Genomic DNA, 24,152 nt, shown 5'->3' with positions numbered 1-24,152 from the left:
AATTTATTGTCGCGCAGATGAGTAATCTGATAACCGCCCCTGCGGCCTGTCAGGAGGAAGCAAGGATCGAAGCTACTTAAGCTCAATGGAGAGATACGACGGAGATGACTTACTATCTGCGGAGACTCCCTTGTAGGGCTAGTGCGGCTTCTCCCGATATGGTGTGTGAGCCGTGGGAGCTCACAGCAAAGAAAGTCAAAAAGAATTAAGCCCTCTAAATCTGAAACGACTCGGATACCCGGCTCAGAGGGTTCCACTCGCCCTTTCGGATCCGGCACGGCGTAAACGGCATGTAGGCCTGGCCAGGCTCTGCCCCAGAAAGATCGTCCTCATCCAGGCAAAGCCAAGACTTTGGCAGCTTGGGTGAAGGAAACAAATCAACTTCATGTCTTGAGAGGGGGATTTGGTTTCGAAAAAACTATCAACATGGAATCGTCAATATGATATTGAGTTAAGCATCGCTGAATGCTTCAACAGTATCTAAGATTGCAACGGTCGAACCTTAACCTAATCCTTTGGTATATGATGTTTAATGACCCAATCCCGGGAGTGCGCTGATTTCGAAAAGTAACGCCCTCATTTACCCGCGTGGTTGGCCCAATATTTGCCCACTGCGCCGCATCCATCCCTTTACCTCCCCGGGAAGTCTAACCAACAAAGACACAAACATCAGACGAACCGCCAGATGAACCGCCGTGCAAAGTGGCGAACCATTGAAGGAACCACTCTAGAACGCCGATAAGGAAATGAAGGAGGAGAAACCAAATGAAGGGAGAGCAGGCAATATCCCGGTAACATGACCAGATCGTGTCTTGCGTGTCCACAAACAAGCAATTCTGCCCCTCACGTCACCACCCACGGGGGCCAAACCGGTGCGAGAGGGCGATGGGGCGATTCAGCGGATGCAGTGGCCCCACGAATCCCATCCACGTAGCAGGGATCTCGACCTTCACCGTTCCGGCCAGTCGGCACCATGATCGGTCTAGGTTGCATTGGGACGGTAATCTCAACTCTGGGAGTAACGCAAATATAAGACCTCGAGCCAGACGTGCTCGATGGAAAAAAAGAATACCGCTGTTCGTTGCATCCCACCAAGTTTCTTCTTCTCCCTCGTTCAGGGCCTTACACTCTTTTGCATCACCACGTTCATTGACAGACTTTAGTCACTCTTTTTCAGACTTACACACGCATACACTCTTTTGTTACCCTGAATCTGGAATTCATCATGAAGGGACTCATCCTCAGCACCGCTCTTGTCAGCGGAGCCATGGCCGCGGCTGGCCCCTACATGCCCTGCGGCGGCAAGGGATTCACCGGCGAGACAACCTGCGTGTCCGGTTACACGTGCACAGTCCAGAACGAATACTACAGCCAGTGCGTCCAAGGAAGCGCCGCCGGCGGCGTCAGCGCCCAGGCCCAGGCCACCACCCTGAGGACATCGACGAGACGGCCTTGTAAGTCCAAACCGGCTTACGCCAGCGACGTTGCGCCGCATGTGCCCACGACGACTAGCTCGCCTTCTTCGACCTCGGCTCCCGCCGTCGCTTCCGTGTCATCATCCGCGAAGCCTGTTGACACCAAGCCAGCTTCGTCGACTTCTACCCACGCCGCCTCGATCGTCATCCCCGTCAAGTCTTCGAGTGCTCCGGTCAAGTCTTCGGCTACTTCTGCCAAGCCCTCTGCCGCTGAGGTGAAGCCTACTACCACTGCTGCTAAGCCCTCAACTACCGCTGCCGCCGCGGTTTCCTCGGCTGCTCCCGCCACCACGAAGGCTTCTTCGTCCTCGAAGGCTGCCGCCCCTACCTCTGCGTCTGCCCCTGCCGCGTCCGCTTCTTCGACTCCCGTCAAGAGTGGAAAGTTCAAGTGGTTCGGTATCAACCAGTCCGGCGCCGAGTTCGGTCCCGGCTCCCTTCCCGGTACCGTCGGCAAGGACTACGTCTTCCCCGACACCAACTCCATCACAGTGAGTTAATGAGAACTTGAGACGGATAATGGGACCAACCCTTGACTGATATGTGCTAGACTCTCCTGAAGGATGGATACACGACTTTCCGTGTCAGCTACCTCATGGAACGTCTCGTTCCCAGTGGCCTCACCGGCACGTTCGACGCCGCCTACCTCGCCGGCCTGACCAAGGCGATTGAGCAAATCACCTCCGCCGGCGGCTACGCCGTCCTCGACGCCCACAACTACGGCCGCTTCCAGAACAACATCATCACCGACACCGCCGCCTTCAAGACCTACTTCACCAACTTGGCCACGCAGTTCAAGTCCAACGCCAACGTCGTGTTCGACACCAACAACGAATACAACTCCATGGACCAGGACCTCGTCCTCAAGCTCAACCAGGCCGCCATCGACGGTATCCGCGCCACCGGCTCCGAGAACTGGATCTGGGCCGAGGGTAACTCCTGGACGGGCGCCCACAGCTGGACGAGCGTCAACGACAACATGAAGGGCCTGACGGATCCTCTCGACAAGACCGTCTACGAGATGCACCAGTACCTCGACAGCGACAGCAGCGGTACCTCTGCCGACTGTGTCTCCGCCACCATTGGAGTCGAGCGTGTCAAGGATGCTACCGCGTGGCTCCGCACCAACAAGAAGGTCGGTGTTCTCGGCGAGTTCGCCGGCGGCGCCAACGCCCAGTGCAAGGAGGCCGTCGCCGGTCTGCTCGACTACCTCCAGGAGAACAGCGACGTGTGGCAGGGAGCGGCGTTCTGGGCCGCTGGATCGATGTGGGGCTCTTACATCTTCTCCTTTGAGCCCGAGACGGGCACTGGATACAACTACTACAACGAGCTGTTGAAGACGTACCAGTAGAGGGTTGGGTAGAACCGCGATAGCCCAAGGCGGCTGGACTCACTCCGAGAGAAGTTGATTTTATTTCTTCTGTATAAAGTAGGACCTTTTCGGGACGTTTCAAAGGCGCTTGGACGGGATAGTGGGTGACATCTTGGAGATGTCGTGATGGCTTCAACCACTAAGAGGTCAGGACCCGTTACCTGAACCGACCCGATTACAAATCCGCAGCGCAAAAAACATGGAGACGCTCGTGCAGCCGACCATTTTCGATTCTTGTATTTAAAAGCTCACTATATTTCAACTTGCTTTCGACTTGTCGTCCTTCTTTTTTGATTTGGGTGCTTCATTCGTTGCAACGACTGTGATTGATCCGCGAGATTTATGTCGCGTATTCCCATCTCCCACTTAAGACGCCTTTAGTAGGAATCCCCCTTCTGTATGTTTCAGTCACTTTCTATGCTCCTGATGTGAGCACTGAAAGCTTCGCTGAGATCAGTCAAAATGCCAAAGTCCCACTTGATGGCACACGCGATTTCCCCTTAAGCTAGGGTAATGCGCGTTTGGAAATCCACATGCAGGTACGGCCACAACCAACCAACGATAAGATCTGGCCAAGAATTAATCCAACAGAGTACCAGACAAAAGCCAAAGTTCCGAAGGGTCTGACAGGCTGGGGGCCGGGTGCAACGTGTCGCGATTGTGCAACGACCAGGTCAGGTGCCACCGCGGGGGCTTAAATAGGGTGTGCTGCCTGGTGATGGCTGAGGATCCCTGTCGAAGGCTCTAGAAACTAACCGTAAGCAATGTCGTGGTCCGAATCCCTTCAAACTTTGGTTCAGGCAGAGTAGGCAACAGGCTCCCGATGCGGGTGGCACAGCTTAGGAATGCGAATATAAATGCCAGATGATACTTCTCCTCAGAACTCAATATTGCCTAGGTACTATTGTCTTGGAGAATCCAACCTTCGTAACGCTCGTTGAAACCATTTGCAAAAGGTCGCCCGATTAGATCTAAGAGGGTTAAATCCGCGGAGACGCAATTCCTCAAAGCATTCACTTGATCCTATTATCGTTAAAATTATGGTGTCTTTCAAAGTCGACGAAACCCCGGTGGACGATCCGCCGTTCAAAGGACAGAGACCGGCCCCACAATCGGGACCTTCTACGGCCTGGTCCGGCCCACCAGGCAAGGCCAACATCCTCACCCGCCAATTCACCGCCCTTCCCCTCATCGCACTTCTCTACACCGCCGCCGTACCATTCACGCCGGTGGTATGGGTTCTCAACATTGACGGGAGTTCCCTTTTCGACCGCCTCTTTGCCAGGATCATCATGTTATCGGCCTGCTACTTCCAGTGGCGTATCGCAGGGCTGAGATCGCCTCTTGCCGTCTTTCTTCCGGGCCCTAGCAACACAACTATTCGGAACGGACGAATCGAAACTGGGTCGGGCATGGGATTTGTGTGGCATCTCAGCAACTACTGGCCCTATGTCATCTGTGAGGCAATGCTCTTGGGCGTTGCCGAGTTTGGCGGAAATGAGTTGGTGAGACGAGGCATCGTTTGCGGCATCATTGCCGTGTTGTGGCTGTTTGGGTATCACGCAACTCCCGAGTCTACGAGACGATGGGCTTATGAGAATGTCAAGGGTTGGCTCTTCTGGATGGTTTTGGATGAAATGATGCGTGTTGGGGGAAGGAGTTACAGCGGACGCCGTCGGAGATGAGGTGGATAGCCCAGAGCTTTCCATCTCAAGTAGTATCAGTCGGTCGTCAAGTCAGGAAGTAGAATCTCTATAGATAACTACCGCAAAGCTATCTCACTTACGTATGAAATACCAGGAGAATGATCTCAGTCGAAAACTTATCGGACAATAAAGAGTGACAGCTTTCGAAATGTTCTAGAGGCAATTATTTCATCGCTCACTTGGTAGATAAAGTACCAAAAATCAAAATGCACGTATCCAGATTTGTAATTATAGGTGTGTTGTAATGAGCAATAATGCAGATATGGGGGCTCGCTTTCGGGTGCTTACATAAACTGACCAGGTCGCGTCCGTGCCGAGATTGAGGATCCACATGTCGGCCTACCCCGCCACCTAAATCCGATTACCCCAACCGAGCCGTAGCGGTTCCTGGATTTCATCTCGTAAAACCCCCACACCCGTTAATCGATTGCAGTTACGGAGTACTCCGTACGAACCATCTTACGACTTCCCATTGAGCTTGTTCAACCAAGCAATCTGATCGCCTTAACTCTCGCATTCGAAAAGCTTGCATCTGAGATACTGTTGTATTGGATCGTTGGGCACGACCGAGCATCCCGAAAGTCACCCGGCAAGAGCCCCATGTGGTTACTGATCAGCGCGTCCAAGTGGACATGGACTCTTTCCTGAAGCAGCAGGTGCCATTGCACAAGGGCAACGACGAGATTAAGACTTCTTGGCAAACCGCAAGTCACTCTTTCTCTCGTAAAGAGCAAAACGATACATCAATGAAGGTCCGCAATGAGATAACGTTGGGGCGGGGGAGGAACGTTCATGAGGTCAGAGATGCAAGGTCGGTACTACCTCATTGACCGCGTCGCGTTTGCTGTCCAAGTACTTATCTATCGCCAGTCTGCCCCGTCGCCTGCTCTCTTCTCTTGCCTTGCTGGCTTCCGTGAGCATCTGCTGGTGGCTGGTTCGAACGTCACCGCTCAACTTTCATTCCATCTTGGGCGACATGCAGTTTCGCGATGGCAACAGTGGCTTCCAGGCCGTCCTGGGAGCCACCCTCGGTGCCTTCATCGCCGGCCCAGTTGCTGCGGCGTCGGACAGCCCGTACACGCCTTTCGTTCCGATTGATCCCCAGGACTGGGTCAATCCGGACAACATGACATGGGGTGACTTCATTCCACCACCAGGCACGAATTGGTCGGACCCGGCGCGCAAGGGATCCAGCCGCAACTTCAACATCGCCCTGGTCGTCGTCGACTACCCCGATAGACCGTTCGTCATCACTCAGCCGGCGCACTCGACCATCTTCAACAACCCTCAGCCTGCAGGTGCTGACATCCCCCGGGAGAACGTTCCAACCTTCTACCGCGACCTCCTCAATACGCCGAATGAGCTGAATAATGGGCACACTCTTCACGAGTACTGGATGGAGGACTCGGTCGGCCGCTTCGGAGTCGATCTGACCGCCTTTGGTGCTTACCAGCTCTCTGGCAACGGCTATCAATACGGGATTGATGGCGGCTTTAACCCAGGTGCCTGTCCCGAGGGAGAGACTTGCGACCTGAACATTCGCACCGATGCGCTCGCCGCTTGGCGTGCCGAGGTCGGAAACGCCACTGCCGATGCCTTTGAGCTGGTCTTCATCCTCTCTGCCGGTCAAGACGAATCCTCAACATGGCAAGAGTTTGGCGAGATGAAGTTCAATAGTCCCGAAGACGTACCGGATGAGTTCGGCCCCCCGAAAAAGGGAAACAGCTCCCAGACCAACTATGCGCGCACACGTTACGTTCCTTGGACCTCCTGGGCGGCGGCATCGACACTCTGGCCCAACGCCGGTGGTGGCTCGTCTACTCAAGGCGAGAGCTCTGGCATGGCTGTCTACGCCCACGAGCTGAGCCACTTGCTCGATATCGGCGACAACTACAATAACCCGTATGGTCTTCCCCTGCGCAGAGCATACACCGGGCCGTGGTCCATGATGTCGCGCGGCTCTTTCAACGGCCCCGGCGGTCCTCATACCCGTTGGCAGATCCCGGCGCTGCAGGGTGCGTCGATGGGCTCGTTGCATACTTTGCGCGACAAGTTCCAGCTCGGACTGATTGACAAGACTGATATCCTGTGGCTGTCTCGCGAAGGGCTGGCAACCTCTGGAGTTGCTGTTGCCAACCTGGTTGCTCGGTCTGTCGATCCGGGCGATGGATTGATGGGTGTCCGCATTATCATGGATGGCGACCGATCCCCGGCATGCAACATCACGACGGAAGTGCTCTGCGACGGCGGTAGCTGGGATAACTACGATATCGAAGTTGTGGACCGCATGGGATCAGACTCTTTCCAGCCGGATTCCGGTGTCTTGCTCAGCAAGTCCAAGAATGTCGACAACCAGCCCTTCCAGTGGGTTATCGACGCAAACCCAGAGGACATTGAGCTCATTGACTTTTACCGGCCCAACGGCTCCGTGGCGATGATCACCCTCGGCGACTATCGTCAGCTCGCTGACGCGCTCTTCCACGCAGGCACGAACTCTGGCAGCGAGTTTGAGTTTATCGATGTGCCCAACAGTTTGCACTTCTACATCGTCGACCGTCACCGCGATGATGAGGGTATCCTCTCATACACTGTCGCTGTCCGCTCTCTGACGGGCGAAGGCGGCGCGAGCATCCACGACGTCTCGCTGGAAAATGGCGCCGTGACGGGCGCCAAGAACGGCACGGCTGCTACCCAGGGCGTGACGTGCTCGTTCCAGCTGACCAACAGTGGCACCTACGTCGCCGTCGACCCTGATGCGGCCCAGCACCCTGAGGATGTCTCCGCCTTCCTAGGTTCAGACGTCTACAGGCTGAGCGCCGAAGTTGAGGGTACCGGCTGGCGGGTGGATTTGCCCAATGCTCTTGTCACGGCCAAGTTCGGCGAGATTAAGACGGCGTACGTTTCGGTTGGCGCCGCGTCCGATGCGGCGAGCACGGCGGTGGTGACGCTCAAGGCGACGTCGGAGTCTGATCCGTCTGTAGCTGCAACGGCGCAGTGCCAAGTGACCAAGTCATGAGGCTCCGACTTGCGGAGTGGAAAACACATATACCGGCATGCTTACCTTGTCGAACATCGTCAATCGATTACGTACTTAAGTACCTAATAAGTCTTTCTTAAAGCTTCTCATTCTCCTGCATGATCGAGGCCCGCCAACGTGGGGTTTCTGCCGTGACTCGATGGAATGTAGTCCCGCTGCGGGGCCGCTTAGGGCTAATGAGCCCACTCTCACGCTCGAAACTTCATCAGATCATCAGGATCAATCGCCCAGATCGTCTAGTTGGTTAGGATGATACGTTGTGGTTCTTCTATACAGCGATCCGTGTTGACGGCGGTTCGAATCCGCCTCTGGGCATTGAAACCTTTTGTCGTTTGGTGATATTGCAATGATTGCTTTTTTGCAGATTTTGCCGACAGACCAGGTGTTGGAGGTGCATAATTGGAGATGGTGTGAGACCTCGTGTGAGAGTGAGCTGTGTGTGGTAAGCGGGTTGCTAACATAAACGAGAACGCTGCTGTCAAACGTAGTCTCTTTTTGGTCAACTGGTTGACAAGAAGTCCGCAGAAAACCAGTAAAGCTTTATTAACTTGCCTCTTCTGTGTAGGTACATAGGTACTAAGTAGTGTATTATATGTGCAGTAGGGTAGTAGGTTGAAGTATTGGAAATAGCATTTGGGTTTCGCGTCCCTAAGTGCCCCTCATTGTACGTACCTATTCCTTCTCGATACAGCAATTTAGGTATTCGCCGCGGGATCATATAGGTCGGCTCATGACGTGCGCAACCTCCAAACTCGCACCATCCCCGCCGCCCCCGGGTCTGGCGCCGGCAGCGGACCTGTTCACCGCGAACCCTGAAGCTTTCGGACGTCAATGCTAACTCGAAAAGTATGTCAAGTCAACCTAATTCATTCCATCAGACCCAACTGACTCTAATTCAGAACCGGGTCTAAGTAACTGAGCTCTCGCTGGTATCAAGCGCACCATGCCACCCACGGGGAGCTTCAGCGAAATACCCACAATAGACCTCTCCCTCGCCCAAAACCCCGCAACAGAGGCGGATTTACTCGCCCATCTGCGCCACGCTCTCACCAACGTCGGCTTCTTGTACATCATCAACCACGGAGTCCCCGAAAAGACTATTTCTGATGTCGTCGGCGCACTGCCAAAGTTATTCGCGCTCCCGCCCGAAGCAAAATCCGAGATCGCGCTAAGCAATTCCCCGCACTTTCTGGGATACAGCGGTGATGGCGCGGAGACGACGGCGGGGAAGAGCGATCGGAGGGAACAGGTCGAGTTTGCTACGGAGTTACCGAGCGGGCTGAAGGAGGGTCTGCCGCTGAGAGAACGGCTTCGTGGGCCGAATCAGGTGAGAATATGTATCTCATGGCTGTCTTTGCTGCCCCATCTCTTGGGCTAGTCTTCTGATCTATCAGTCGCAGTGGCCGTCTTCATACCCAGTGCTGCGTCCTATTGTTGAATCGTACATATCGGAAATGACCGATTTGGGAAACCGCTTCCTCATCTTGGTAGCCAAAGCACTTTCTCTCCCGCCAGAGACTTTCCTCTCCTATCTCTCGGACCAACACCGCCTGAAACTAGTTCACTACCCTGGCCTCCTGGAAAAAGAAGCAGGCGGCCAAGGCGTGGGTCCACACAAGGACTCGTCCGGGTGGTGGACCTTCCTCCTCCAAGCCTCGCCGCCGCATATTAAGGGCTTACAAGCTCTCAACAAGACGGGCGAATGGATCGACGTACCAGTACTCCCGGGCTCCTTTGTTGTCAATATCGGTCAGGCGTTTGAGGTGGTGACGAACGGGGTGTGCAAGGCTACCACTCACCGCGTGCTGTCTGGGCATCTTGAGAGGTTCAGCGTCCCGTTTTTCCAGGGGGTGAGGAGGGATCTTACCAAGGAGGAGGCGGTGGGGTCTCTGAGGGAGCATTTTGCGAGGCCTGAGATTAGGGGGTTGGTGTCGGAGTCTGAGGAGGGGAAGGAGATTGATTCGGCGTTTTTGAAGGGAAAATATGAGACTTGGGGGGAGAGCCAGTTGAGGACGAAGGTTAGGAGTCATAGGGATGTTGGAAGGAAATTTTACGCGGATGTGTTTGAGAAGTATGTCAATGATGATTGAGGACGGTTCACGTTAAGCACCAAACTACAATGTCCATATCAAGTTCGATACTCCTTTTTGCCATGTCCAACAACTCTTTATTCGCCTCCATGTACCTTCAGTCGTAATACTTGGCCTTCACCCCTTTCACAATTTCCTGTTCGGAGACCTTGCTTCTTGCTTGGCTACGATTTACGCCCGCCCTGACGCGAGCCTTCACCCATTCACCAGCTGTGATTCCAGCCACAGCCGCATTCTCATTAGAATTGTAGCCCAGCCTTTGGAGAACCTTGCTTTGAACCGGTCTGAGCTCGAGACTATCTTCAGGCCGTACGAAGTACAGTACACCTAGACGATCGATCCCCGCCTGGTCTGGGGGTGGGGCGACGACGCGATGAATGCTGCTTTTCAGGAACCCATTACTCAGAAACTCTAGCGCGTCGGCCACGTTCACAGTGATGCTACCGTTGTATGGTTTGACCCTATTTGGTATTAATATGGTTACCACAAGAAATATGCGAGATATTAACATACCACTTCCAGTTGCCATCTTTGCCTCGCACCTGGAGAGCTGCAACAGGCTGCCTGAACAGCAAAGTAAGACTCCCAAAGTCAGTGTGGCCTTTGACCCAAACGTTTTCCAGTCTTTCGTTGGTCTTCACATCTCGCGCGTGGTACTTCATGTATCTCAAGTGACAGTCCGACAATGCCTCATCATAACGATGGCGGGCAGCGAAGTGGTCTTCGGGTAGCTCCAGTATGATTGCAAACAGCGTAAGTAGCCGGTTCACAATTTCGTTGTGAATATGACGTGCAAAATGTTCAATTTCTGCTCTGTTTTTTTCGATCACCTCGGGTTGTGGGCGCTCGTAGGCAGGGATGAACTTTGGGATGTTGAAGATCTCGGTGTTGTCAAAGACTCCGGGCCGGATTTCCTGGATCACGAGATTCAGCATGAGGAAGATGACGAGAACCATTTCCATAACAACGATTCGAACACTCACTCTTAGGCCAAGCGGTTTGTACCCATTATAACCGCCGTTTTCTAGGTCGGCACGATACTTGAGCTTTTCTTCGGTGGGTAGTTCGAAGACAGACTTTCCTATCGCGAATTGGCGATCGACGTCTCCTTGACTCAAACCAAAATTGACAATGTAGAAGAATCCAATGGTTTGAATGGCATCAAAGAGCTGTTTTGCGAGAGCTTCTTTGCCACCCGGCTGGTCAAACTTTGAAAGATCAAGTGTAACTAAGTCTGCCCACTCAACTACGGAAATATTCCAATAAGCTTCATATTTGATAGCAAATATTGACTCCTCGTATGCTCACGTTCGTACTTGGTCTCTGGGACCTGGTGGTATACGGGAAGAGTGGAACTCTCATAATTGTGACGCACTGGGTTTGTTTGCACCGTTGCAGCCATTGCTGGAGTCGAAGCTGAACTTTTGAGCAGTTATTGATGCTACTGACGTGGATGCAGAGTCCACCATCTAGACTTTCATAAGTTCGCGACTCCACACGACACCGAATCATTCATTATCTTATGTGCCACGAACGACGCATCTCCGCACTCGGCCTCTCTGATGTTGTTAGCGTGAGATGCCCGTATCTCGCCATCGCGGGGTATGATTGCGAATGCAAGGATCTTCGACGGACTTCGTCCGCTTACTTAGTTGAACAGCACTGTCATCAGTGAATTGCCCAATGATCATAATAGATACCCCAGCAGCCCGTCAAAGCCCCCCACGAAAGGATTCTCAGGAAGAGATCAAGAAGCAAAGACTTATCGCGGAAGGCTCTCCCGGGCTCAAATGATGCTACTTGTCTCCTCTTGGCACACTTGAGACAATCCATGCATATGTCTACATGTGGCCAGTAATGGTGCACGACACCCCCGTTATCTTCATTGCTCGCGATTTCGGGAAAGATGACATGATCGGTAGATGAATGCAGGCTCGGCTTGTTTCCGTCAGACTTTTCAGTCTTGTTTGTTGTGAAGTTCTTGGCGACTAGTGAATCGTTTGACCCCAGCCCTCAATAAGTAATATTCAGCAAGCTTCACAAAACCGCGCAATGCCTTTGCGTTTCGAGACTCGGAACCTTGGATGGCCAACCAAGAGATTAGATTCCTCCATCATTTCATAATGGCCGACACGAAGGATATCTCAACCAGGACGAACTCTTTGTCTGGCGGCGGTGGAGCCAGCAAAGACGGCTTGACATTTGCTCGACGTGGGGAGCAAATCGACGAATCGATCAGCGGAGATGTTTCTGGCTTTGATGCCGAGAGAATGAGAGCCAGGTCTCTGCTCACAGCTGATGAGGAGAAGAAGCTCATGCGACGTGTCGACCTGAGGATAATGACAATATGCTCTCTGCTCTTCCTGATGAAGAACATCGACTCTGACAATATTTCGAATGCGAGAATCATGAACAAAGGAACACCAAGGAACATCATGACGCAGCTTAATATGACTTCTGACGAATACAACCTTTTGACGGTGTTATACTACGTATGTTACAGCCGCACCTGAGTTACCGAGCTTGCGGCTAATTGGTCCAGGTACCCTACATTGTTCTGGAAGCGCCTTCAAATCTTTTGTTAAAGCGACTCAGACCGAGTGCTTGGCAATCGAGGATAATGATCTCCTGGGGCATTGCGCTTCTCTGCCACGTTCCTGTTACCAATAAAGGCGGTATCTACGCTACCCGATTTCTGCTTGGTGCAGTAAGTCCAGTCTTTTTGTGGGATATCAAAAAAGCTACCGACATTTCTAATAATGCATAGTTCGAAGCAGGAATGTTTCCTGGAGTCATACTTCAGATGACCTATTGGTAAGCTTTGCCTAGCAGCTTTACCAGTTGATTGATTGAATAACCCCTTGGCAGGTACAGACCGGACGAGATGTCGATTCGGCTGCTTTACTTTTGTGAGTAACCCCTTAGTCGATTCTCATCGCCGGGCAAAATTTCTAACAAACGAGGTAGATGTCCTCGGTAATCTCTCCGGAATCTTCAGCGGTATTCTCGCGTTTGCCTTCGATACTGTCTCCGGATCAAGAGGGTTGTCAGGGTGGCAGTGGTAAGACATCACTGAAAATGAGCTTCCTGAAAGCTGACAGCGGAACCGCATAGGCTATTCCTCGTGGAAGGGCTCATTACTCTCGTTTTAGGGACTGCGGTATATTTTCTCCTGCCTGACTGTCAGTTCGAGTTCCTTTGAACCTGCTACCGATTATTATAATTCTAACAATGTCTTGTGCTAGTCCCTCCCACTGCGAAGTGGCTGACTGAAAAGGAGAAAGCCTTCATCCAAGCACGGCTTCCACCCAATGCCCCGAGAGCTGAAGAGATGAACTTCAATTTCAGCGAAATTGTGGACTCTCTGAAAGATCGACGTCTTTGGCTCTTCACTCTCATTTGGGCCACATTTACTGTCGGTACATCTGGTGTCCGTTTCTATCAGCCAACGGTCATTGCCAATCTTGGGTTTACAACCATAGCCCGAGCTCAGTTACTCAACTTGCCAATCTCGCTCTTGTCCATCTTTGTCATCGGAGTAACGGGATTTTTTGCTGACAAAGGAACCGTGCCGCGGCCACTCTACCCCTTGAGCGTTTTCGCTGTCGTGATCGCGTGTTACGGAGTGTTGGTCGCCTACCCGTCCAATGGCGCCGTCTATGCCGCAACGCTCGTCGGCAACGCTTTTACGTCCGCCTTCTTCCCTCTCATGTGGCCTTGGCGCGTCCAGACCACTTCAAGAGCCACAGGTTCGGCCTTCAGCATCGGGTTTGTCAACAGCTACGGTCAAATCGGAGGTGCTATTGGGCCTCAGATCTTCAGGTCAAAGTATGCGCCGCGTTATCAGACAAGTTTCGCAGCAGCAATGGCTCTGGTTGGGTGCTGTGCCATTGTTACGCTGATTACTTGGTGGGTTACGAGGAAGACGGAGTCCGATACTCGGCGTCTGAAAAGAGCTCGAATTGGTGCCGAGAGGGATGGCTTGGCTGTGTTGAATGATGTCGTGGACCAGGATCTGAATAAAAAGCGATCCAATGACGAAGAAAGCGCCTGAAGCAGCCTAGCATTTATCGTCCTGCAGCGCGATACCTAGCGTATGAGCCGAGGTGGCTTTGAAAACCCGTCTTAAGCAGTAGCAAGAATGCTGCTTCACCGGCTGAAAGACCTTTTCATCAATTTGGCTGGTGGCAACACTTGAGCTCACTTAACGTCTCTTTGTATTCTTCCGCAGCTACAAAATCTGTACAACTACAATAATAGAATACGTATATACGCTCAATTGTTGAAACCAACCTAATGCTTCTTGCTCTTATGTGCCAAGGTTGAGCCCTAAGAGATGTTTGAGTTTCTGCAAAGCCAATCATCTGAAATGTCGTCAGACCGGGGACCGATTCAATATCGACGACGTTGACTCCAGAGACAAGTGCCGAGCCTTTGGTGCACTGGCCCTCTTTGGCGACGGAATCATTTCAGTGGTTGATCCAGACCTTTCGTCAGATCTATGTGAGAGCGTTCTGATCTTTGAGAAGGTGCATCTCCAGAGTTGACTTGCGCTAGGCATACAGGCAACAAAAACACCAACATCAAGTTCCGCAAGGGACCAGACATAGACCCACAAGGCCTCAGCTGAGAGAGTCAAATATGAGTTTGGATCGTTCCTGGGAATGAAGATGGAAAGAATGATAAGGATGGAGCTTACAGGTGATGTTATTGGCGGTCGCAAAGTGAACCAAGACTTGAATCCTGAGAGCGCTGATTGCGGTGAGGCTGATTTGACATGATCAGCAGTCTGAATACATTTCCTCCCACGGTGGAACTTACAATAATCCAACAGAAAACATCAAGATGACCCCTAATTTCTTCTTGAATCCGAGATTCAGTTTATAAAGCTGTGTGAGTGGCAGGGCCAGCATCCAAATATCCAAGAGAATGTTGAAGCCAACGTGAGTCAAGACGAGCTTGTTGAAGTCCATGCAAACGCCTGCTTGTTCTCCATCCCATCCAAGCCAGTATTTGTTGAGTGGGCGACATTGAGTGAACGTGAGAATGAGGTACAAGAATAATAACAAAGCATTGAAACCTTGTGTAGCCCATAATACTCGGCGAAAGCGAACAGATGGAAAAATACGGAGGTAGAAGAATAAGATGGACGCTTTGATGGTACTCAAGCCAGTGATGTAGAAGATCTGGGTACTAAAAAGAATCTAAGCAACGGTTAGTCTAAGTGTCTTAGAACTACTGTACGACCCTCAGGAATTCGGTGTCTTTTTCTCTCCCACGAAATCTTAAGTGTTCAGATATTACCTTGAGGAACTCGGTGATTTTATAAGGTTGGAGAGTCCAGATGTCCCTCCCAAGACCAATAGCTAGTACTGCAACCAATGTCAGTCGATTGTAATTTGGGTGGTTGTTAAGTGAGTAGGGTGTGCACTTACATCGATACACAATAGGCACCAAAGCCGTCGCGCATGCCTGTTTGGACATCAGAATCGGTGCAGCGACGTGACAGTCCAGAATCTGACTTACAAACCCGATGAAGATGCAAACGTCATCAGCGCCCCAAGGAGATGGGTTGACAAATTTGTTCAAGATCCGTATACACATGAAGATGACTGGTAAGATGAAGAGTGTACCTGTGAGGAATCGGGGTATCGCTGTGTTGTCGGTCAACGGGAAGCCGCAGTTTGCCCAGGTCATATTTGCTACGACTTGTATCACTGTTAGAGTCTGAAATTTCTAGAGTAATTTGATCCCATGCTTACTGAGGCCCTCTTTGACTGTGCATCCAGAGTTAACACAAGCCCCAACATTGTCGTTGAAGACCGAGTCGGCGCAAAGACAAGTCTGGTTCAGACCAGTACATGGGGACTGAGGTAGGGCATCAACGATGCAGGTAACCTAGATCTATTAGCTTCAACCTTGCTGAGACGGGATTCGGACGTTCTTACTGCGCAAGGAGGATAATCGGAGATACTAGGAATGGCTCCGGCTGCGATTGTGATAATGCACAGTAGAAAGGTGAGTGCGCCAAACGTCCTCATCTTCACTCAACATTAAGGATTGCTGAAACATCAACGGCTAGTGAAGGCAAATCGAAAGAACGAAGGTTTGGAATATAAGAGCCACGGGGTACGAAGAATGGGAATGTCAGGGGACCATTCGCGTGGCGACATTTGAGGTTCGCTTCCTTTCATTGAAGCAATGACGAGATTGGTTCCATTACATTACATACAGCGGTTCAGTTGTGAAAGAAACCCATGCTTAACGGGCTTGTGAAATGCGAGCGGCCGCTCCATCGTGCCAGTGGCTCGGCTTGCTTGCGAACGGAAAGATATGCAGCCCGTTTCTCTCAGGCAAAGCCATGTGGCTGTGATCGACCACAGCTGAGGATCTGGACGCGTTTGGACCACCCACTCAATTGGTGGAAGGACCCTCGGACTTTTAATCCTTTTCACATGTCTTTGGTCTAGGCGGCATATCATCCGGCTTGGATTGGTGGCGTTCCTGATCTATGCCTAATGCAGGTCCGGCATGTTCAGATCACCCCAGGACGATGATCAAACTTACCATCACTTTGTCAATCCCGTTAACAAAAAGCAGCAGTGGAATCTCCTAATTCGTGACAAGGAAGCTCCTCGCAAGCATAAGCATCAAAAGCGTGATAGGATACCTCGGCGAATATGTATTTGTGTGAGCTAATTCTCCTTCAGAATATCGGCAGCCTTTTCAGCTACGGCATACATAGTCGCTTGCAAATGACAGGCTGGAATCAGTGGAATGATACTGGCATCAACCACCCTCAGGCTCTCAACACCGTAGACACGAAGTTGGGGGTCCACAACGCCACCATGCTCCAAAGGTTGCAAACTCGCTGCTCCGCTGGGGTGCGCAAAGCTGGCAAAAAGGGAGTTCCTAATAGCTTCAGCAATGGCCTGGTCAGATGTGACGTTGACACCCGGAGAGATCTCAACGGCCTCCCTAATCGCCAAAGTGGGAGTATCCCAGACTTTGCGGAAATCTTTGACACTGAGGACTGCAATATCGACATCAACGGGATTTTGAAGGGTACCAAAGTCGATGATGGGCGGGTTGGCAGGGTCAGGGTTGGTTGAGCTGATCTTGATGGTACCACGAGACAGAGGCTTCTGGAAAGCAATTGCGCCACCAGAGAAGCCTCCGAAGGGGATCTCCAGCACGCCTGCCTCTGGGTTTCGGAACAGTTTGGTGAGAGCCTCACGCTGAGATAGGAAGCCCTCTAGAAGCTCGGGGTGCTCTGAGTAGATCTCCGGAAGGAAGTCGAGCGCGTTCTGGGCTTCGACAGACGCTGACAGAGCTTCATATTCCGGAGTAAGATCCTGGAGAGATCTGAAGATGATATTATTTCCACGAGCGTGAGTGAAGGGCCCAGTTCGATTGGCAAAGTACTCGGCCTCAGATGCATTGAAGAATGCCGGATCGTTCATGGCCTCGCTCCCAAGCTCAGGAGGGTTACCGTACGTATACAACATCAACATCCATGCGTGATCCTGGTAGTTGCTACCCACACCAGGGAGGTCGGCGACTACATCGACGTCGAGAGACTCCAGCAGCCCAGCGGGGCCGATGCCACTCTGGAGCAGGACTCTCGGCGTCTGAACGCCGCCGGCGGCAAGGACGACTTCCTTCTTTGCCTTCACCAATGTTGTGGCGTTAGTTTCGCGTGAGATGATGTTGACGCCGACAGCTTTCTTATCCTCGAACTCGATCTTCGAAGCATAGTGCTTCACAAGGAGGTTGAGATTCTTGCGAGTTTCGGCGATAGGCTCATAGTATGCTGTTCTCGAGGTCGACCGAGTAACGTTCTTTGGGTCGTGGTTTTGGGGGAGCTGAGCCAGGCCAACGTTGTTTCCTCCGGCACCGTGGTCATCGAGTACAGGAACGCCAATGTCCTCAATCCAGGCCTTTCTTTGAAGATCTAGGAAGCATTCATGTTAGTTTTGAAATAGAGTTCTGTAAATGTTAGGAGGGGTTCATGTTTTCGCGTACCTCTGTCGGGCCATTGCCACGAGGGAAAGCCAGCTTGGAGAGGACCATCACCATAGGTGCTCGGGTCGTAACTAAAGTTGTACCTCTCGACATACTCGGGCGCGGGAAGCGTAAATGTAGATGACTGGGGAAAGACGTCAGCACAAGTAGTTCAGCCCTATTTCTACCGTCGACTTTTGCACACCTTTTTGAAATAGTGGAAGAGGCTGTCCCAATTCCATCCCGGGTTGCCTAGCTCTTCCCACGCGTCGTAGTCGGCTTTCGAGCCGCGATCAAATGCCATGCCATTGACAGTAGAGCCACCTCCAACTACTGTTCCAGTCTGAACACCAGAAGTCCTATTGTTCAATCCAGGTTGTGGGATGGACAAGAATTGGATCAAATCGTTGGGGTGTAGGTTAGAAGCGTAGTAGGGTATAGCTACGTCCCAGCTGACGTCGAAGTCTCCATACTCAACAACCAAGACAGTTACTGTTAGAGATGTCGGTTAGCAGCACGTCAGTGGGCTATTTCAAGAACGCGTCATTCGCTTACCATCCGGATCTTCGGTGAGTCTATTGGCAACCACAAGGCCACTCAAGCCTCCGCCCACAATCACGTAGTCGTAAGAGCTGTGGAGATCCGTCGTGTTTCTCTTGGCGAACTTGGCAGCCGCTGGCACAGCAATTGCAAGCTGGACTTGGCCCAAGACAAGGGCGATCCAAGCTGCTGCTTTCAGACCACGAATGATAGCCATTGCACAAAGTCGAGAGAGTCGGCAGGTTGAATGACGGGACGCACAACAATCGAAAGAGAAGCTTTCTCAGGACTAGAGGGTCGTTTCCAATCATTTAAAGGCTCAGACCCAACGGACTGCTGTCAACTCATCCTAGTTCATTGCCTTCGGGCTACTGCACAAACATCGCCTAGTCCAGTTGATCGCATGTTGTTCAACGGTGCGCTTCTGCGCGAGAACCCCGCCAGGCCCAACAGCCCTTGCCTTCGACGGGTCTTTAGCAAGGATTATTCAAGTGCAGTGTGCAAAGAGTCGGGGAGCGGCGGATGTGGCAAAGCTCCCGTGCAATGGGTTTCTGTCCCGCAGTCCTAGGCGTTCTCATAGGGCAGGTCGCAAATGGAATATCACAGCCCCAGCGTGACACCCCGGACGACACATGGGTTAGAATCAACAGACACCAGGGCCCGACCGGCCGGTGGGACGGCCCTTGTTCTCCAAGTTGCCACTTTATCCAGCCGATGTTACGCTGTCTGCCATTCTTCTCGAAGGTGTAAGCACTAAGGATATTAACTCGCCTGTCTTTGATTTTGCCATTTAAGACTGCGATGTTTAACCACCACCCTCAATTGAATTGATCAAAGAAGCCAAGGTAGTAGTGGGGTCTAGATTGTCGTATACGAGATTAGTGCTACGAATCTATAGTTTCGTACACACGATGTACTTTGCAGTTGAAGCGGTCTCCCACAAGCTCTATGGAGACTTGGCTAATATTCGTCTAAGATTCCATTATGACACTCATGCCGTCCACAAGGACGTTCTCAATAGTAATTCAGTAGTTGGTCAGTGAGCCGCGGTCAGCACTGCTAACCTGATAGATGCTGCCTCCGATCCTTCCTGACGGTTTCATGCGAACAGTTACATTTCCAATAGCTTGAGTATGGCAAGGCTGTTATGCATATCGATCCCTACGTGCCGGCATGGTGTCTAAGCGTACACCTGGCAAGGCCTATGGAGCCTAATGGTCACTTGTTCAATCTCATCCGCTAGCATCTGCTTTAACCACGCGTGGTGATGTTAGGGCACCCTGTACGGGGACGCCAGGATTTTATCATATTCAGGCCAAGAGAATGTGAAAAATTCGACGGAATGAATGTCCAGCCTAGCACTGGGCAGGAATGGTTGTGTACGCAGCTTTTCATGTACGAAGATAATAGGAAAAACAGCTTTTGAGTAAGAAGGAATGTCTGAAAGCGTCACCATGTCGAAAGCTTTCACTGCGTGAATTGATGTATTACTGTATGACTGGTGTATTATATTCCTTGACCTTTTCAAGGCCATGACCAGAAGGGGTCAAATTCAAAATCCCGGATAATGCTCCTGGAGTTGAAGAAACAACATCTGATTTCCTCTAACATACGTAGCCTGCATCCTTTGACCTTAAGGTAAGCTGGGCATGCAATGTTGCGCATTTTACATTGTGATATCGTGCCCCAACTACGTAAAATCCCACCTCACGGTCTAAGCAAATCATATTCTTTTGCGAGTCTCTGGAATTTTCCTTAGAGCTTCCAGCCCTCAAGCTCGGCGGTCTTGTTATATGAGGCAAGATCAACATAGTGAACCTGACGAGTGCCGTTGCGGCCGAACTGGTCTCCGCTAATGTCAACGAGCGTCTTGGAGGTCTGGGACGTGCCGTTGAGCAGGCCGGGGAACGCGCCGTCCAGCATGCCGACAATATCCGCGGGCGTAAAGAAGTCCAAACCCTTGGCCTCGATCTCCTTCTGGAAGAAGGACACGTATCTGCGGGAATGCTCGACGTCGACGGACGGTCCGAAACCCTCGACAGATAGGGCATGACCGGGGATGATGACAGCCGGCTTGAGGTGCTGAATAAAGTCTAGGGTCGAGAGCCAGGCGGAGGTCAGCGCGGGGGAGAGCAAGTCGGCGAGCCAGAGATGGACGGTGTGACTATAGACAGAGTCGCCGGCAATGAGGGTCTTGATGGAGGGTATCCAGAAGAGGGTCTCGTCGATGGTGTCGGCAACCAGAGGACTCAGGAGCTCGATGGGCTCGTTCTCGTTGCCGGGCAGGGCGAAAAAGGTAAAGTCATAGGGAGTTGGGACAGTGGCCTTTTCGACCACAGCGTCGGCTCCAAGGATGCCGCTCCAGACTTTCAGCTGTAGAGGGGAACTGTGTTAGCGACTCTAGTCTTCAAGTTGGAGGTAGAAAAGGGAATTGCCCTGATTTCACCTTTTCCTCAACTTCATTCTCGATTAGGGCCACAGCCTTAGAGTTGGCGTAATACTTTGTCTCGGGAAAGTGAGCTAGGAACGCGGAACCGCTGAGGTAGTGGTCGGGGTGGAAATGTGTGGTAAAGGCGGCCACTAGGGGCTTGTCGGTGGTCTTGACCACCCAGGCCGCGAGCTCCTCGGCCTGCGGAACCGCGAGGGGCATGTCGATAAGCAAAGCCGCCTCGGAGCCAATAATCAAGGAAGAGACCATGTCAAGAGACGGGCCCGAACTGATGAAATTCTCGACTCGCAGGACCGAAGAGCATACTGCGCGAACGGCAAGTGCCCGCGAGAGCGCGAGGGCCATGATGTTGAAAGACTTCATGGTGCCTGTATTCATGGAGCGAAGCGATAACTTCAGGATTGAGAAATAGTTTATTGGGAAAGACGAGTAAGCGTTGTGCAATCCATATTCAGATGGAATTACCTTTCGCTTTAATACTTCAGCGGCCGCTTGAAATCCTCGTAACTGGCATTATTGCCAAGCTTAATTTTTGATTACATATTGATGGCAATACGATCCCTGGAGTCACCGACCAAGTGGAAAACTTCTCGTCGAGATATTCACTTCACGCGGTTTTCGAGCTGTTGGTCGGACGGGTGCAGAAAAGTGCCGGTTGTACAAATCGAAAAATGGGCACACTTAGTCAGAGCCAGTCCAAAGACTTGAGGTTGATGGAGCTTATGCAAGGCAACGCACCCAGGTAGTGTGGACCTGCCCCATGCCAAGCACTGTCACAGGGATCTCGATAGTCTCATTGCTGGCATCCTCTAGAAGTGCACTGGCGAATTTCAAGGCACGCTATGTAGATAGTCAAAATTTCCAGTTTGTTCTATGGTCCAGCTTGGTAATGGCACCCATCGCCTGGGGTGTTTGCCGCGCAATTGCCACGACACGAACCTTCTATCATGACTCTGTTTTCGCAATCTTCAAGTGACGTAGAGACGGCGGAGGAATTCCGCCCTAAAGCCATACGATATAAAGAGACCGAACGAATCCTGGATCCACGATTGGTACTGCCCAACTCGATCTGCAATTCCTATGAGCTCGATTGCATCTCATATAAGACGGACTTTCCACGGGCTCTCGCTACACTGTCAAAATTTACTTCAAAAAAACCAGATCTTATCGAATCACAATGGCGCAAAATCAAGCAGTCAAGACTGTTTCCGCTGGAAATGCCCGGGTGGTCGACGTCCTCGTCCCAGGCCTGCCAGCGGCTGACTACCTTCTCGTCAAAACCTCTGCTGTGGCAATCAATCCTACAGACTGGAAGCACGTGGAAGCCGCCGACCACGCTGGTTGTGTCGGTAGTTGGGTGGGCTGCGACTATTCCGGCGTCGTGGTCGAAGTTGGGCCTGGTGTCACCAAGGGCTTCAAGGTGGGCGATCGGATTTGCGGCCCAGTTAATGGCTCGTGCGTCTCTGTCTTTTTTTGAGAAAAGTTCAATACGATGTGCTGACAGGAGTAAGGAACGCGTTGAGAGAAGTTGATGGCAGCTTCGCAAGGTATATTGTTGTGAAGAGTGATCTGCAGATTCTCATCCCCGACAACCTTTCTGATGAACAGGCTGCTACCCTCGGCATTGCTATTACCACCGTCGTGCGTACAGCTCAAGAATGTTCATCTTGTAAGATAACAGTGGCTAATGCGAGAAACGCATTCGTTAGGGTCAAGCTCTGTATCAGACGCTCAAGCTTCCACTGCCCACATCGCCCGCCGAAAAGTCTGCGCCTATTTTGATCAACGGTGGAAGCACCGCCATGGGCATCTTTGGCATCCAGTACGCTAAGCTTTCCGGCTTCAGCGTCATCACTACAGCCTCGCCACACAACTTTAACTTTGTCAAGTCGCTCGGCGCTGACATCGTCTTCGACTACCGGATCCCTACCGTGAGCAAGGATATCCGGGAGTATACTCAAAACGGCTTAACACTCGCATGGGATTGCCAGAGCACCGAAGAGTCTGGTATCCTCTGCGCCAAGGCGCTGTCGACCAAGGGCGGCTCGATCGCTAACCTGTTGCCCATCTCAGCCGGGAAGGTGCTGCAAGCCAACCCTCACGTCAAGATCGGGACGAGTTTGTACTACACCGTCTTCGGTGAGCCCTTTGGCTTCTTCCAGACGTATGAGGCCAATGCTCAAGACCTGGAGTTTGGCAAGATGTTTTGGGAGCTGAGTCGTGGACTGCTGGCGAACGGCAAGGTGAAGCCGCCCCCTGTGATATTGAACAAAGGCGGCAGCGGGCTGCAGGGAGTCTTGGTCGGCTTGCAGGAGTCCAAGTCGGGCAAGGTCAGCGGCGGGAAATTGGTGTACACACTTTGAGAGACGTCGAGTCGATAATGTTGACAATGTGCACGTACGAAGTGTAGGCGTGGATACTTCAAGTATCTAGGGCGAACGTTATCCGAAGTCCACTTCTTACAGGCGCATGCATCTCTATAACTGGTTTGGTCGAGGACAAACTTCTAGTCTTTCGACGCCCCACTCGGTAGAAAGGAGATATCTCCAATGCAATCTTTGTTTACCTGACTATCTCTACCTTATATCGTGGCAATACGTGTCTTGCCTAGACCGTCAACGCCATTTGACGTTGGATTCAGCGAGTAAAACTCACTTTCGTAAGCAGATTGACAAGCCGACTCCTATGTGGGCAATCTTGTAGCCAAGTTCGCCGTCGACTAGGGCTTTCGCTTACCAAGAACCATGATGTTATAATTCAAGCTTGTGTTGTGACTTTTACCTATACAGCAGTAGACGGATGTATAATCGTACCGAGGTCGTTACTTTCCGACCATCGGTGTTGACCAGAGTGTATCACCCGTGAGAGTGCTTAGGTTTTCCCTATCCGTAATGGGTAATGCAAACCCCTCATGAGTCTGTTATGCCTTATCAGTACATCTCTATGGAGTCTGTGTGGACCTCAACATGATGTGCTGCAAACGACTTTTCCTGTAACTCAGAGCTTTACGGCGGAATATTGCCCGATTAAGGTGATCGGCATGATGGTGCTTTCCCCCCCCCCCCCCCAACGCCACGTGCATCTTACTTTGCCTTTTTACAACGGGACATTAAGTACATGCACAAGCCGGAGAAAACATCGGAGTAGTTATTAGTAATGCCCCGAAGCAGAAAAATGTGATGGCTTGGACGTCCATTATCCCATCAACTGCGAGATAACGTCGGTACATAGCTACGTACCTCTCACGAGGAGAAATAATAAATCACGTATCACTCTATGGTAATCCGAATTGTTGCTATTTAACTCCCATCTGATACACTTAACTCTAAAATTCGGCTGTCAGAGAAAACTGGAGGCTGATGTACCGAAGTCATCTCGCAGTTGATGGAATAATGCAGGTGCCACAGCGCACCTCTGAAGTAAACAGGAACGAGATTGAATGAATTCGGTTCGAGTAGATAGCTGCCAGGGAGGTGATAATG

General features: G+C 51.6%; 11 protein-coding genes across 11 annotated transcripts, besides 1 other annotated feature; 6 read left to right on the top strand and 5 right to left on the bottom strand.

Moving 5' to 3' along the window:
* Positions 1-1,225: 1,225 nt before the first annotated feature.
* Positions 1,226-2,823, top strand: CPAR01_13569 (endoglucanase 3; the record flags this gene model as incomplete). The annotated part of the gene is made up of 2 exons (XM_060497821.1): positions 1,226-1,963; positions 2,023-2,823. The coding sequence occupies 2 exons, from the start codon at positions 1,226-1,228 to the stop codon at positions 2,821-2,823; spliced, it is 1,539 nt and encodes a 512-aa protein (XP_060343289.1).
* A 1,061-nt stretch (positions 2,824-3,884) lies between these two features.
* On the top strand, positions 3,885-4,529 carry CPAR01_13567 (uncharacterized protein; the record flags this gene model as incomplete). Its single annotated transcript, XM_060497820.1, has 1 exon — positions 3,885-4,529. The coding sequence occupies one exon, from the start codon at positions 3,885-3,887 to the stop codon at positions 4,527-4,529; it is 645 nt and encodes a 214-aa protein (XP_060343288.1).
* Positions 4,292-4,378: a sequence feature (Short protein (CPAR01_13568, KAK1524620.1) was converted to a misc_feature.).
* A 653-nt stretch (positions 4,530-5,182) lies between the features above and the next one.
* On the top strand, positions 5,183-7,566 carry CPAR01_13566 (M6 family metalloprotease; the record flags this gene model as incomplete). The annotated part of the gene is made up of 2 exons (XM_060497819.1): positions 5,183-5,361; positions 5,421-7,566. The coding sequence occupies 2 exons, from the start codon at positions 5,183-5,185 to the stop codon at positions 7,564-7,566; spliced, it is 2,325 nt and encodes a 774-aa protein (XP_060343287.1).
* A 257-nt stretch (positions 7,567-7,823) lies between these two features.
* On the bottom strand, positions 7,824-8,159 carry CPAR01_13565 (uncharacterized protein; the record flags this gene model as incomplete). The annotated part of the gene is made up of 1 exon (XM_060497818.1): positions 7,824-8,159. A coding segment is annotated over one exon (336 nt), but the record flags the coding sequence as incomplete, so codon positions are not given.
* Positions 8,160-8,530: 371 nt separating this feature from the next.
* CPAR01_13564 (2OG-Fe(II)oxygenase) lies at positions 8,531-9,677 on the top strand (the record flags this gene model as incomplete). Its single annotated transcript, XM_060497817.1, has 2 exons — positions 8,531-8,914; positions 8,982-9,677. 2 exons carry the CDS (start codon positions 8,531-8,533, stop codon positions 9,675-9,677), a joined length of 1,080 nt encoding a protein of 359 aa, XP_060343285.1.
* Positions 9,678-9,774: 97 nt separating this feature from the next.
* CPAR01_13563 (flavonol synthase) lies at positions 9,775-11,079 on the bottom strand (the record flags this gene model as incomplete). The annotated part of the gene is made up of 3 exons (XM_060497816.1): positions 9,775-10,138; positions 10,191-10,923; positions 10,986-11,079. 3 exons carry the CDS (start codon positions 11,077-11,079, stop codon positions 9,775-9,777), a joined length of 1,191 nt encoding a protein of 396 aa, XP_060343284.1.
* A 721-nt stretch (positions 11,080-11,800) lies between these two features.
* Positions 11,801-13,731, top strand: CPAR01_13562 (uncharacterized protein; the record flags this gene model as incomplete). The annotated part of the gene is made up of 7 exons (XM_060497815.1): positions 11,801-12,169; positions 12,220-12,384; positions 12,445-12,491; positions 12,546-12,586; positions 12,645-12,738; positions 12,792-12,859; positions 12,923-13,731. 7 exons carry the CDS (start codon positions 11,801-11,803, stop codon positions 13,729-13,731), a joined length of 1,593 nt encoding a protein of 530 aa, XP_060343283.1.
* A 321-nt stretch (positions 13,732-14,052) lies between these two features.
* On the bottom strand, positions 14,053-15,718 carry CPAR01_13561 (CFEM domain-containing protein; the record flags this gene model as incomplete). Its single annotated transcript, XM_060497814.1, has 8 exons — positions 14,053-14,303; positions 14,377-14,444; positions 14,499-14,881; positions 14,982-15,049; positions 15,113-15,149; positions 15,204-15,385; positions 15,440-15,575; positions 15,626-15,718. 8 exons carry the CDS (start codon positions 15,716-15,718, stop codon positions 14,053-14,055), a joined length of 1,218 nt encoding a protein of 405 aa, XP_060343282.1.
* Positions 15,719-16,372: 654 nt separating this feature from the next.
* CPAR01_13560 (GMC oxidoreductase) lies at positions 16,373-18,438 on the bottom strand (the record flags this gene model as incomplete). The annotated part of the gene is made up of 4 exons (XM_060497813.1): positions 16,373-17,631; positions 17,703-17,826; positions 17,887-18,173; positions 18,237-18,438. 4 exons carry the CDS (start codon positions 18,436-18,438, stop codon positions 16,373-16,375), a joined length of 1,872 nt encoding a protein of 623 aa, XP_060343281.1.
* A 1,538-nt stretch (positions 18,439-19,976) lies between these two features.
* Positions 19,977-21,033, bottom strand: CPAR01_13559 (metallo-beta-lactamase family protein; the record flags this gene model as incomplete). Its single annotated transcript, XM_060497812.1, has 2 exons — positions 19,977-20,594; positions 20,668-21,033. 2 exons carry the CDS (start codon positions 21,031-21,033, stop codon positions 19,977-19,979), a joined length of 984 nt encoding a protein of 327 aa, XP_060343280.1.
* An 814-nt stretch (positions 21,034-21,847) lies between these two features.
* Positions 21,848-23,033, top strand: CPAR01_13558 (zinc-binding dehydrogenase; the record flags this gene model as incomplete). The annotated part of the gene is made up of 3 exons (XM_060497811.1): positions 21,848-22,125; positions 22,182-22,311; positions 22,380-23,033. The coding sequence occupies 3 exons, from the start codon at positions 21,848-21,850 to the stop codon at positions 23,031-23,033; spliced, it is 1,062 nt and encodes a 353-aa protein (XP_060343279.1).
* Between the last annotated feature and the right edge of the window lie 1,119 nt (positions 23,034-24,152).

This window comes from Colletotrichum paranaense, assembly GCF_030867605.1.
Source record: "Colletotrichum paranaense strain IMI 384185 chromosome Unknown Scaffold_13.1, whole genome shotgun sequence".
NCBI lineage: Eukaryota > Fungi > Ascomycota > Sordariomycetes > Glomerellales > Glomerellaceae > Colletotrichum > Colletotrichum paranaense.
This window is presented reverse-complemented; position numbering and strand designations above follow the sequence as displayed.